Below are 12,726 nucleotides of genomic sequence, written 5' to 3'. Positions count from 1 at the left end.
AGAGACAGCAAATCACATTATATTATTATCAGTAACTTAAAATTTCTAACACCTATTTCTAAAACAATAAACATCATTGTTTTAGATTTTACATTTTAAAGATGAATTTCAGTGTGTAATTAAAATGGCAACTTACAGGGTAATATCACAGAAAATAAGATTAGGAAACTACAAAATTCTTACTGCCCCACTAAAGCAACAATTAAGCTGCCAAAAACTGTCAGAATCAATTCTTCAGAAACTGAAATCTAATTTTAAAACTTATAAAATTAGGAGAATGCTCAATTAAGAAATAGAATGATATATTCTGATGAGCACTTTGTCTCATTTTAACTTACCTGCCTACCATCACCCACTCTCCAGCTGAGCAATGGTCTTAGGTATGATGGCCCATGCCCATGTTCCTGGTTTGGATTGTTCAAGAGGAGGAAAATGAACCTTTCTCTTAAAGAAAAGTGATTGTGTGTTTTGATCTATGTGGTGGAATCCTGAGGGTTGGGCTCAGATACTTGCCCTGATTTGCTGGTCTCAGAACTTTCTCCGTCAAGAGCATTTAAGACAAATATACTAGATGAAGCAGCATGGAGTAAAGGGTAAAGACAAGACAAGTAGGTGACAGACCAAAAGACCTAGGAAACAAAGGGCTGGGAAAAAGGAGAAACATAGATAGATAAGGGATTTGAAAAGCTCCCAAAGATACCAGGGAATCTGGAGGACACACATGGTCAAGACTGGATGCATGCTCAGAAAAGACCCCAGAAACACTTAAGTTTTCACCTCTGGCTGATCCTCATATAAGCCAATATGAAAAAAGAAAGGCCCCCAAAAATCAATAACAATTTTAACCTTAAAGAACTAGAAAAATAAAAGCATATTTAGCCAAAAGCTAGCAGAAGGAAAAAATAAAGACTATAGCATAAATGAAATTGAAAACAGAAAAACAATAGAAAATAAAAACCAAAGTTGGTTTTCTGAAAAGATCAACAAAACTAAGAAAACTTTAGCCAGATTGATCTAGAAAAGAAAGAAAATTCAAAACTTAGGCAAAAGCTACAGAAATCAAAATAGTGTTGTAGTGGCATAAGAACAGTGATACAGATCAATGGTGGGGGAGGAGTCCAGGAAAAAAATCTATATATCTATAGACATTAATTTTCAACAAGGATGCCAACCAAGGTCATTCACTGGGGAAAATATAGTCTCTTCATGCAAGGTAATGAAACTGAAACCCTACCTGCCACCATATACAAAAATTAAAACAGATTATAGATGGCGTGCCTGGGTGGTTAAGTCAGTTAAGTGTCTGACTCTTGATTTCTGCTCAGGTTATGATCTTGGGATCCTGGGATCATGCCCCACGTCAAGCTCGTGCTCAGCAGGGGAGTCTGCTTAAGATTCTCTCTGTCCCTCCCCCAGCTTGCATTCTCCTACGTTCTCTCTCAAATCAATCAATCTTTAAGAAAACACATTTTAAAGACCTAAATGTAAGCATCAAAACTAAACTCTTAGGAGAAAATATAGGGGCAAAGCTTTATAACCTTGGATTGGTTTCTTAGCGTTTACATGAAACCCAGAGCAAAGTAAAAATGGGAAAAAAATAGATAAATTGGATTCAAACTAAGTTTTAAACTTTGGTGTATCAAAGCACACTAAAGAAAGTATAAAGACAATCTACAGAATGGGAGTATGTATTTAGAAACCATACACATGTTAAAGGTCTAGTGTCCAGAATGCATAAGAAATTCTTATAACTCAACAAAAGAAATTCTCAAAACTCAAAAACAACAGTCTTATAACTCAACAAGTGTCCAGAATGCATAAGAAATTCTTATAACTCAACAATATGGAGCAATGATCCAAATAAACATTTTTCCAAAGAAGATACATAAATAGCCAATAAGCATTTTAAAAGATATTTAGCATCATTAATCATCAGGTTAATGCAAATCAAAACCATAATGAGATACCACTTCACATCCATTAGGATGGCTACAATTAAAATGTCAAAAATTAACAAATGTTGGCAAGGATCTGGAAAAATAGGAATCCTTTTACACTGCTGGTGGAAATGTAAAATGGTACAGTGACTTAGGAAAAATAATTTGACAGTTCCTCAAAAACGTGTAACATAGTTACCATATGACCCAACAATTCCACTGTGTAGCATATGACAAAGAACTGAAAATTATGTTCAAACAAGTACTTGTACGCTAATATTAATAATAGCACTGTTCTCAATAGCTGAAAAGGAAAAACAAACCAAATGTCCATTGATGAATGGATAAATTAATGTTATATCCATACAATGGAATATTATTCAGCTATAAAAAGAAATGAAGTACTGATACATACTACAACATGGATGAGCCTAGAAACATTATGCTAAGTAAAAGAAGGTAAAAGCCAAGTACAAGAGGTCACATACTATATGACTCCATATAAATAGATCACATTATCGAGAATAGGTAAATTCACAGAAGACAGACAAAAAAGCAGATTGGTGGCTTCCAAGGACCAAGGAGAAGGGAAATGAAAAGTGACTGCCTAATGGGTAGTTTCCTCTGAGGATGATGAAAATATCTTAGAACTAGATACTGGTGATGGTTTTACAACATTGTGAATGTACTAAATGCCACGAAATTGTACACTTTAAGATAGTTAAAATGGTGAATTTTATGTTATGTGTATTTTACCACAATAATAATTTTAAAAAGGCAAACTGTAGAGTCAGGGAGATCTGAGTTAAAATCTCAGCACTACATTCTTGCCGTGTAACCTTGGAAAAGTGACAAATATAATTAAAATGTATGACAGCTACATATAACTGAATAAACATTATTTTTCTAACTTATGATATTTACTTGTACAGAAAATTTCTAATAACATACAAATAAAACAATAAGAAAATCACTAGCTGAAGAGAAAAGACTGAGAATCTCAAGGCAGCAAACCAATACAAGATGAAAGGAGCTTGAATCTCTGCATGGAGCAGAAACTCCCCATCTATTCCAACTCCCCTAACCAAACCACACACTGAATAGTAACATAAGGAAGTAATAAACTTTTGTTGTGCTAAACCAGTAAGACCTGGGCATTTACCTATTTAGCAGTTAGTCTTATTTACCTTTAACTAATACATGTAATCAAGAATGGATGTTATACATGAAATGGTATGTTCGTTAACAAGCTACTCACAAAATGATTCCAGGACTGGAAAAAAACGTCATGAGCTAATAATATTTAATGTTGTAAAATACCTCCTCTATATTTGCCCTCCCTCACTACAGGTTAATAAGATAAGCCACAAACGAAAGCCCTTTCGTCAATCTTTCAAAAGATTTCAACTCCTTTTCTTTCTGACCACATCAACTCCAGCAAATTGCCATTTGTTTACTGGACATCTTATACCAGCAGCTCTCATCTTAATTCCTTCATCTCCAGTGCCTATATTTTTAGTTCTAGTTCTGTAGATCGTCTAGTGTACATGCAACTATCAAGGGGAAAAGGAATATAATGAATTAGCTGAGACTACAGAACAGAAGAACAGAAGTACTCATGATGAGCGCTGGATGGAGCTGCATTTGCTATTATGCTGTGGACCAGCAGCTTTTCCATTTGTTCCCTTCCTCCCTTCACCCAGTATATGGAGACACTGGATACAAAATAGACAGGCATGCTTTTTTAAGTAGACTGCTTTTGTTTGTATTTGCACTTAGTTGTTTTTTAATTTTAATATTTAAAATTCAGTAACATTGTTCTGACTTCATTGTATTAAGATCACCTTTTAACTATGGCAAATCATACTGGTTGTATTAAAATAATGATATAAACACATTCATATAAGTAAAAAACTGAGCCAATCTTAGGTAAAATATTAAGTAAATAACAGTAAAGGTAGTGTTTGCAGTCCACAAATATATGAAGGTAGTCCATGAATTACTAAGTTTCAGAACAATTAGCACAGTTGATAGAAGCTGCTAGGTAAAAGCAGAAAAGCAAAGCAGAGGGAGAAGTAAGAGCACAAATTTCCTCATCCAGTATGATGGAGAGATGATAAAGAGTTAACAAATAATTCTCTATCAGTGAAGGTTAAGATAGTTTTAAGTGTAATATTTTAATTTGTGAAGGAATAAAAAAATAAATCTTAAAAAGAGGATAGATGAGGGGAGTAGTGGCAGAAGAGTATAAAATAAGAATTTAAATTTCTCACATTCCATGTTAGCAAATTAACATATACTGTACAAACTATAAATGAAGAAATCAACAAAGACAAAGGTCTCTGAATCTATTTGATATTGTTATGAGCACCTTCAGATAAGTTTTCCTTTTCATATTAAGTTTTGTGTTTAAAATGGTCTCACCTGCATTTTTCCTTATGTAAGAAAGTCATACAAAAAGATGAAAAAAAATGTTTATTAAATAAATAATGCTGTTTTATTCAGATACAAAGCATATCTGAAAAATACATATAGAGGATACAAAAAAAATTTGGCAAACTGTCCTCTTACAACAGATTTTTGTTGAAATGAATACACATAATATTATACTTTTGTATACAGATGTATGAACAAAGCATGGATCAAGGAACTCATTCCTACTTTTTGAGTCAGCATTCTTTTTTTTTTTTTTTTAAAGATTTTATTTATTCATGAGAGAGACAGAGAGAGGCAGAGACATAGGCAGAGGGAGAAGCAGGCTCACCACAGGGAGCCTGATGTGGTACTCGATCCCAGGACCTTGGGATCAGGACCTGAACCAAAGGCAGAAGCTCAACCACTGACCCACCTAGGTGCCCCTTCAGTCAACATTCCAAAAAGTTTTATTGTAATAAAAAAGCAAGAGTAAAATATCTTAATATTTTAAATTAGCTTTGAAAATGTCTTAAATATTTTACTTACCAAGATTCTGTGAGGCACCAGGTTTATTTTCATTCATTTTACTAGGAGAAATAAGAACATACAATATAGCCATCTTAATTTCTAAAGCTTCAAATTATCCACTTTAATAAAATTTAGTCACTGCAAAATTACAAATAAGTTGCATAATTATTTCTTTCCGTAGTACTTAATTTCCTTATCTTTCACACATCTAAAAGCATTAGTTTTCAACAAGCAAGTTAAAGTCTGGGAACATTGTTAAAATTGAAGGGAATGTTTTTTAGTTGTCAAAAAGATTAAGATGACTACTGGCATTTAGTGGAAAGAGGTCATCACAGGATATCCTATAATGCACCAAAAAGATACAATAGTCTAAATTTTCAAATTTCCAGCTGGACATTTGAATATTTTAAAAAAACAAAACAAAACCCTATTGTAATTACATTAACCTAAAACTTAAAATTATAATTCAGAATAATGATTCAGGTCCACAACACAAACAACTATAATAAAAATATTTTAAATTTTACCAATGACCTTAATGCAAACATTATCACATATTACTTTGTATTATGTTTATTTGAATTTTTTAAATTCTTCAGCTACACTGGCAAACTCCCCAAGGGTAAAATTCTGTATCATTCAGCACAGTGTTAATAAATATTTGAATAGGACCGGCACTTATTCCAGAGATACTGATATGATGGGCAAGGTTCTAAATTACATTTTGTATGTGGTTACATCTTCTCCTCCTCTTCTCCTTCTCACTGCAAGGACCCAAGGCATCTCTTGGTGGACACTGTGATGAAGTTCTGCCTAGATATTTGTAAGATAATTACGTTTACCTTAAAAAAAAAAAGGTGTCTAAATATTTTTGTTATTCCTACTCTCAGAATTCTGCCCTAAATGAGCTTTCTCATAGTTAAAAATAAATATAAAAGAATTAAAAGTGAACATCAACCTTACATGATGGGGAAAAGTACCATAGGAGTATGTAGAGAATCATGCTGAAAAGCCTCCAAATGTCATTCATTAGCTAGAAGTTGATTATAAGAAAGATCTCCAATGCTAGCAAAACATGTATAGGAAAGGTTTATCCTATGTATGCCAATATCTAATAAGCACTTTATGTAGTTTTCCAAAGTATATTAGTATACACAATTCCACATAGACCAATGGAACAAAACTAGAAAGCCAAGAAAAATATTTTCCAGTCATTTGATTTTCAACAAAGGTAACAAAGCAATCAATGGGGAAAAGAAAAATCTTTTTAACAAACACTGCTGGAAAAATTGGATATCCATATGGAAAACAAATGAACCTTGATCCAAACTTCACACCATGAAAATTCTAGTTTCAAGTGGATTACAGACCTAACTGTAAAAGGTACAATTACAAAACTTTTACCAGAATAAGTAAATTATACTACATAAAAATTAAAAGCTTCCACTCATCAAAAGATATAATTAAGAGTAAATATGCATGCCACAGACTGGGAGAAAGTATTCATAAAAGATGTGTCTGGCAAAGACTTGTACATTGAATATATAAAGAACTCCAACAACTCAATAAATATAAAGCAAACAATCCAATAAAAAAAATTGGGCAAAAAATATGAATGGACACTTCATAAAGGAAGATATGTGAATGGTTAATAAACACATGAAAAGTTGCTCAACAGCATGGTGCTGTTGGCTGGCTCAGTCAGTAGAGCATGTAACTCTTGATCTCAGGGTTATAAGTTTGAACCCCAACACTGGGTTTAGAGATTACTTAAGAATAAAAACTTTTTAAAGATTTTATTTATTTGAAAGAGAACAGAGAGATCTCTGTTCATGAGGGAGGTGGAGGGGCAGAGGGAGAGGGAGAAGCAGACATCCTCCTCAGCAGGGAGCCCCACTCGGGCCAATCCCAGGTCCCTGGGATCATGACCTGAGCCAAAGGCAGATGCTTAATCAACTGAGCTACCCAGGTACCCCTAAAAATAAAATATTTAAAAAAAAAAGATTAAAACTACTATGACAGACCATTTCATACCCAAAATAATGGCTAAGATTAAGAAGACTATCAACATCAAACACTGGAAAGGATATGAATCAACTGAGACACTCACCTAAATTGTTGGTGGAAATGTAAAATAGAGTTCTGACACTTTAAGGTTAAACGTATACCCATACGTTTGATTCAAGAATTTCACCTCTAGTTATTTATTCAAAAGAAATAAAAACATATATAGACAGAAACCTTATTCAAGAATGTTCATAGCAACCTTCTTCATGATACTCCAAAGCTGAAAACCCAGTAGTTCACCACTAAGAAAATGGATAAACAAACTGCAGTTTATTGATAAAATACAATACTACTTAGCAATAGGAGTGCCTGGGTGGCACCATGCCTTTAATATGTTGAGACATGTTCCTATGGTTTTAGGCTGACTTTTAGATATTAGGAGAAAAAAATGGTTAGGCAAATGACAGAAAACAAACAATTGCTGAAAATTATTCAGGAGTTCTGTATACTATTCTTGTATTTTTTCTCTAAGCTTAAAATTATCAAAATTAAAAGCTATCCCCAAATTGATGTTCTTTTTTTTTTTTTCTCCCAAATTGATGTTCTAAAGACAGTGCGTAATTCATACTTTTGACCAGCTGACATTAGCCTCTTCCTAATCCTCAGGAACTGAAATAAAACTTTTTTCTTAAGCCTGATTGATAATTGCTTTATTTCAAACAGTATCCAAAACAAACCTAAAAAAAAAAAAAAGATTATTCACATATTTTTAATTAATTTTATCATGTTTTCCTACCAGTGCATGAACTTTGAGACTTTCTAAGTGGAAAGAATAAAACAATGTTATGTAAATATATGTCTCAATAATAGCCCAAGTCTTAAGACTTGGTCTTCTAAATAATACCAAACTTAAGACACCATGAACAATTTACTAAAGAGTTCCAAGAAGCCACTGTCAAGAGGTATTCTGAGTCTCTTCCACTGCTTACCTCCACTTGATCAGTCAGTGATACTTTCAAAAGGGGAAGCCTGATTTCCCCCTCCTTGATTGTGGCCACGCTTAGTAATTTGTTTCTACCAAAAAGTCTGGCAGAAATGACAATGCATGACTAGGTCATAAAAGGCACTGTGACTTCCTCCGTATTCTCTATCATGGTTAAAGCTAGCTGCAAAGTCATAGAGATTTTGAAGATGCTCCTTGGAAAGGCCCACTTACCAAGGAAATGAGGCACTTATCCATAGCCATTTGAGTGAGCCATTTTAGAAGCAAATCCTCCAATCCCAATTAAAATACCTTCATATGACTAAAGACTAGCAATCTGAGAGAAACTTCATGGGAAAGCCTAAACCAAAACCACACAGTTAAGTTGCTGCTAAATTTCTGACCCACAGAAACTGTCAGATAATGTTTGTTTTTCTAAGTCACCAAGTTTTGGATGATTTGTTATACACAGCAACAGATAATTAATACAATAAAGTAAGCCAAATTCCCTTGTTATATCCAGATTGCTTTTATAAAAGCTTTTTGGTGAGATTTTTAGGATTTTCAGTATATAAGATTGTGTCATCTACAAATAGACAATTTTACTTCTTCCCTTCTGATCTGGATGCCTTTTATTTCTTTTTCTTGCCTGACTGCTCAGGCTAAGAATTCTACCCATGTTACATAGGAATGGTGATAATGGGCATCTTCTGTTTTATTCCTGATATTACAGGAAAAGCTTTCAACCTTTTACCATTCAGTATGTTAGCTGTGGGCTTGTCATGTTTGGCCTTTAATATGTCGAGATATGTTCCTCTTGTATCAATTTCTTGAGAATTTTTATCATGAAAGGATGTTGAATTCTCTTAAATGCCTTATCTGGATCTATTGATAGGACCATTTGATGCTTATTTCTCATTCTATTAAAATGATGTGTCATATTTATTGATTTGCATAGACTGCACCATCCTTGCATCTGGGAATGAATTCCACTTGATGGTGGCATATGATCCTTTCTTCTTAATTGAAGTAGAGTTGACATGTCACAAATGGCAAGATTTCATTCTTTTAAAATTCAGAGTAATATTCCAATGTGTATATATACACACATCATATCTTCTTTTCCTATTTATTTATAGAGGGACACTTAGGTTGCTTTCACATCTTTCAAATAATTCAATAAACATAGGGACACAGGTATCTTTTGGAATAAGGTGTTTTCATTTTCTTTGGGCAAATACCCAGATGCGGAACTACTGGAACATGTGGTATTATGATCATTTAATGTGCTGTTAAATTTGGTTTGATAGTACCTTGTTGAGAATTTTTTCTCTACATTCATCAGGGATATTGGCCTGTAGTTTTCTTTTCTTGTAGTGCCCTTATCTGGCTTTGGTATCAGGGTAATGCTGGCCTCATAAAATGAGTTTGGGAGTTGAACATATATTTTAGAAAAGAAATAGAACAAGGCTGAAAAGCAAATGAAAGAAGGAAAGCTGGAAAAAAAACACAAAATGTGGAGTGTCTCTCCACATACGAATTGCAAGGAACTCTGGATTCAAAAAATAAAAAGTGAGTAATTCATACTTCCTAATTTGGACACTTACCACAAAATTATAGTAATTGAAAAAGGTTAGTACTGGCATGAGTATAAACATATAGATCAAGTGAAAATAAAAGTACAGAAATAAAGCCATACATCTGTGACCAATTATTTTTTGACAAGGGTGCCATGACTATTCAATAGGGAAAGAATAGTTTGTTCAACAAATGGTACTGGGACAACTGGGTAGCCACATGCAAAGCAATGAAGTTGGATCCCTATCTTCGCTATATACAAAAATTAACTAAAAACAGATTGAAGGGGATCCCTGGGTGGCGCAGCGGTTTAGCGCCTGCCTTTGGCCCAGGGCGCGATCCTGGAGACCCGGGATCGAATCCCACGTCAGGCTCCTAGTGCATGGAGCCTGCTTCTCCCTCTGCCTGTGTCTCTGCCTCTCTCTCTCTCTCTCTCTCTGTGTGACTATCATAAATAAATAAAAATTAAAAAAAAAAACAGATTGAAGACTTAATACATAGTAAAAATCTTGGAGGAAAACATAGGGTTATGTAAATCTTCATGAGCTTGGATTTAGCAATGGTTTCTTATGTATGACACCAAAACCATAAGCAAACAAACAAAATAACAACAAAACCAAAACATACACACACACACACAAAAAGAAAAAAATAACTGGCACTACACAATAAAGAGAGTAAAAAGGGCACCTGGGTGGCTCAGTGGTTAAGCATCTGCCTTTGGCTCAGGTCACGATCCTGGGGTCCTGAGATTGAGTCCTGGCATCAGGCTCCTGACAGGGAGCCTATATCTCTCATGAATAAATAAATAAAATCTTTAATAAAAGAGAGAGAGAGAGAAGACAATTCACAAAATGGGAGAAAATCTTTGGAAATCATATACCTAATAAAGAGCAAAAATCCAGAAATATGTAAGAAACTTTTAGAACTCATCAACAAAACAACCAAATTTAAAAACAGGCAAATGGTCTGAATAGACATTTCTCCAAAGAAAATATTTATATAAACAATACGCACCTGAAGAGATGCTCAACATCATTAATTATTAGTAATATGCAAATTTAAACAATGAGATACCAGTTGATGCCCACTCAAGTGATTTAATTTAAAAAACAAGAATATAGAGAAATTGGAAACCTCATACATTGCTTATGGGAATGTAAAGTGGAGCATCTACTATGGAAAATAGTCTGGCAGCTGCTCAACACATCCACATGTAGAACTACTATATCACCCAGCAATTATACTATGTATTTATCCAAAAAGAATTGAAAGATTTTCAAACAAAAACTTGTACACAAATGTTAATAACAGTACTATTCATAATAGCTAAAAAATAGAAAGGACTCATTTGTCCATTTAACTGATGGTATACAAAATGTGGTATATATCCATAGCTATAAAAAAGGATGAAGCACTGATAAATGCTACAACCTGGATGAATCTTAGAAACAAGCTACGTGAAAGAGGGCAGACTCAAGGGTCACATATATAATCCCATCTATATGAAATAATCAGAATAGGTAAATCCAGAGAGACAGAAATTTGTGGTTTCCAGGATCTGGGGGGAATAGAAAATATGGAACGATTGCCTAATGGTTATGAGTTTTCCTTTAGGGGTCATACAATATTTTGAAACTAGATCGAAGTGATGGTGATTGTACAACACTGTAAATGTATTAAATATCATTAAGTAGTTAAAATGGTTAATTTTATGAGTTTTACTTCACTAAAGTTAAATGTATACCAATCATATGATGCAGCCAATAGTAACAGAGACATGTGCATTGTACACAGAAGTCCATAGTGGCTAAAAAAAGTCCTACTTTTATAGCCAAAAACCGTAACTCAATTGCCTATCAACAGACAATGGATAAAATAAATTGTGATATATGCATATAATGGAATACATTTATTAAAACTAAACTGTACCCATAAATGGGTGAATTTTGTTCTATACAACTCTACCACTAGAAAGATACATAAAGTTAATACTTTCATTAAAAATAGGTGATTTGTTTAAATTAAAAAGAAAAGAATTGCTTAAAAAAGCATGTAAGAAGCTTCTAAGTCCCCACTCCATCCTAACAATACAGGTTGAAAAGACTGAAAAATCAACCTTTTTTGGATCAGTAGGAGGGAGGGACACCAGACAAACCACTGCCCCCAAGAATGGAGAGATAAGTGAGCACAGGAGTCACAGCTTACTTCAGCAGAGACTTAATCAGCTGGAACCACTGCTGGATCCAGTTCTGGAATAGGAAAACCTGAACTGTAATCGACTAACGGCTAGAGGCTCAGTGTGAACAATTTTGAGAGTTAAAAACTTCAGGGGGACTTTCTACCATATTTTTGAGATTTATCACCAGGAACTTGACCAAGATCTTGACTAGAGGATCCCACAGTAAACATCAGAGAAAAATCTTGTCATTCTGGCAGGAGGAGGGGAGAAAGGTACCATTTTGAAACATGTCAAAACACTCTGTTCGTAATAAGGCCTGCCCAAAGGAGAAACTAGTTAGCCAGAGCATCACCTGACCTGGAGTCAGGGAAATAACTGACTCCAAGGTACTCTAGCCATCCTATCCCATGTAAGGGAGTATGCGAGGGAAGCTGAGAAATACTTGTAAGTTCACCAACCACAGACATAGCTCATGAAAAGGCGAAGATCTAATCAGAGGACTGCTGAACTCTTCCCCTTCACCCTTCCACCACACCTCACCACCACATTACCAAAGGCCTTTTTACAACAATTTCTTTACCCAGTATGGCTGTCCAGAAAAAATTACAAATCATTGTGGCAAAAGGCACAATTTGAAGACAGAGCAAGCATCCAAACCAGACATGGCAAGAATGTTGGAATTATCACACTGGGAATTGCAAACAACTATGATTAATATGCTAAGGGCTCTAACAGATCAAGTACACAGTACAGGAACAGATGGCAATGTAAGAAGATGGAAATTCCAAGCAGGCATCAAGAGAAATGCTAGAGATCAAACACATTGTAACAGAAATGAAGAATACCTTTGAGGAGATTCCAGGTAGACTGGACATGGCTGAGGAAAGAATCTCTGAGCTTGAAGACATCTCAACAGATACTTTGAAAAATGAACAAAGAGAATAAATAAATACTGAAAAGGAAAAAAAAAAACCCAAACAGAACAAAATATTCAAGGACCTCAGGACAACTACAGAAGGTGTAACATAAACATTTTGGGAATACCAGAAGAAAGAAAAGAACAGAAGAAATTCTTGAAACAATTTAATGGCGGGTGC

At 34.4% G+C, this 12,726-nt stretch overlaps 2 protein-coding genes across 10 annotated transcripts in view; one reads left to right on the top strand and one right to left on the bottom strand.

The window, feature by feature from the left end:
- G2E3 (G2/M-phase specific E3 ubiquitin protein ligase) overlaps positions 1-12,726 on the bottom strand; it is a 54,566-nt gene that overhangs the window by 35,170 nt on the left and 6,670 nt on the right. For 2 of the 7 annotated variants that reach the window (XM_072838112.1, XM_072838111.1), the window contains exon 2: positions 4,899-4,939. The exons of 1 other annotated variant lie outside the window; for it this stretch is intronic. In XM_072838112.1, the coding sequence (XP_072694213.1) occupies positions 4,899-4,935 (37 nt within the window). In that variant the 5' untranslated portion in view covers positions 4,936-4,939. Of the gene's footprint in view, positions 1-4,898; positions 4,940-5,601; positions 5,694-7,876; positions 7,982-10,137; positions 10,263-12,726 lie in introns of those variants that run through there. 4 more of the 7 variants (XM_072838108.1, XM_072838113.1, XM_072838109.1 and 1 more) reach the window with 4 other exon arrangements.
- Positions 1-12,726, top strand: part of LOC140639771 (large ribosomal subunit protein eL31-like) — a 32,099-nt gene that overhangs the window by 18,612 nt on the left and 761 nt on the right. The window contains exon 1 of one of the 3 annotated variants that reach the window (XM_072838123.1): positions 8,066-9,441. The exons of 1 other annotated variant lie outside the window; for it this stretch is intronic. In XM_072838123.1, coding sequence (XP_072694224.1) covers positions 9,351-9,441 — 91 coding nt within the window. In that variant the 5' untranslated portion in view covers positions 8,066-9,350. Of the gene's footprint in view, positions 1-8,065; positions 9,442-12,726 lie in introns of those variants that run through there. One more of the 3 variants, XM_072838124.1, reaches the window with a different exon arrangement.

Source organism: Canis lupus, chromosome 9 (assembly GCF_048164855.1).
Source record: "Canis lupus baileyi chromosome 9, mCanLup2.hap1, whole genome shotgun sequence".
NCBI lineage: Eukaryota > Metazoa > Chordata > Mammalia > Carnivora > Canidae > Canis > Canis lupus.
The sequence above is the reverse complement of the archived record's forward strand: the minus strand, read 5'-3'. Positions and strand labels throughout refer to the sequence as shown.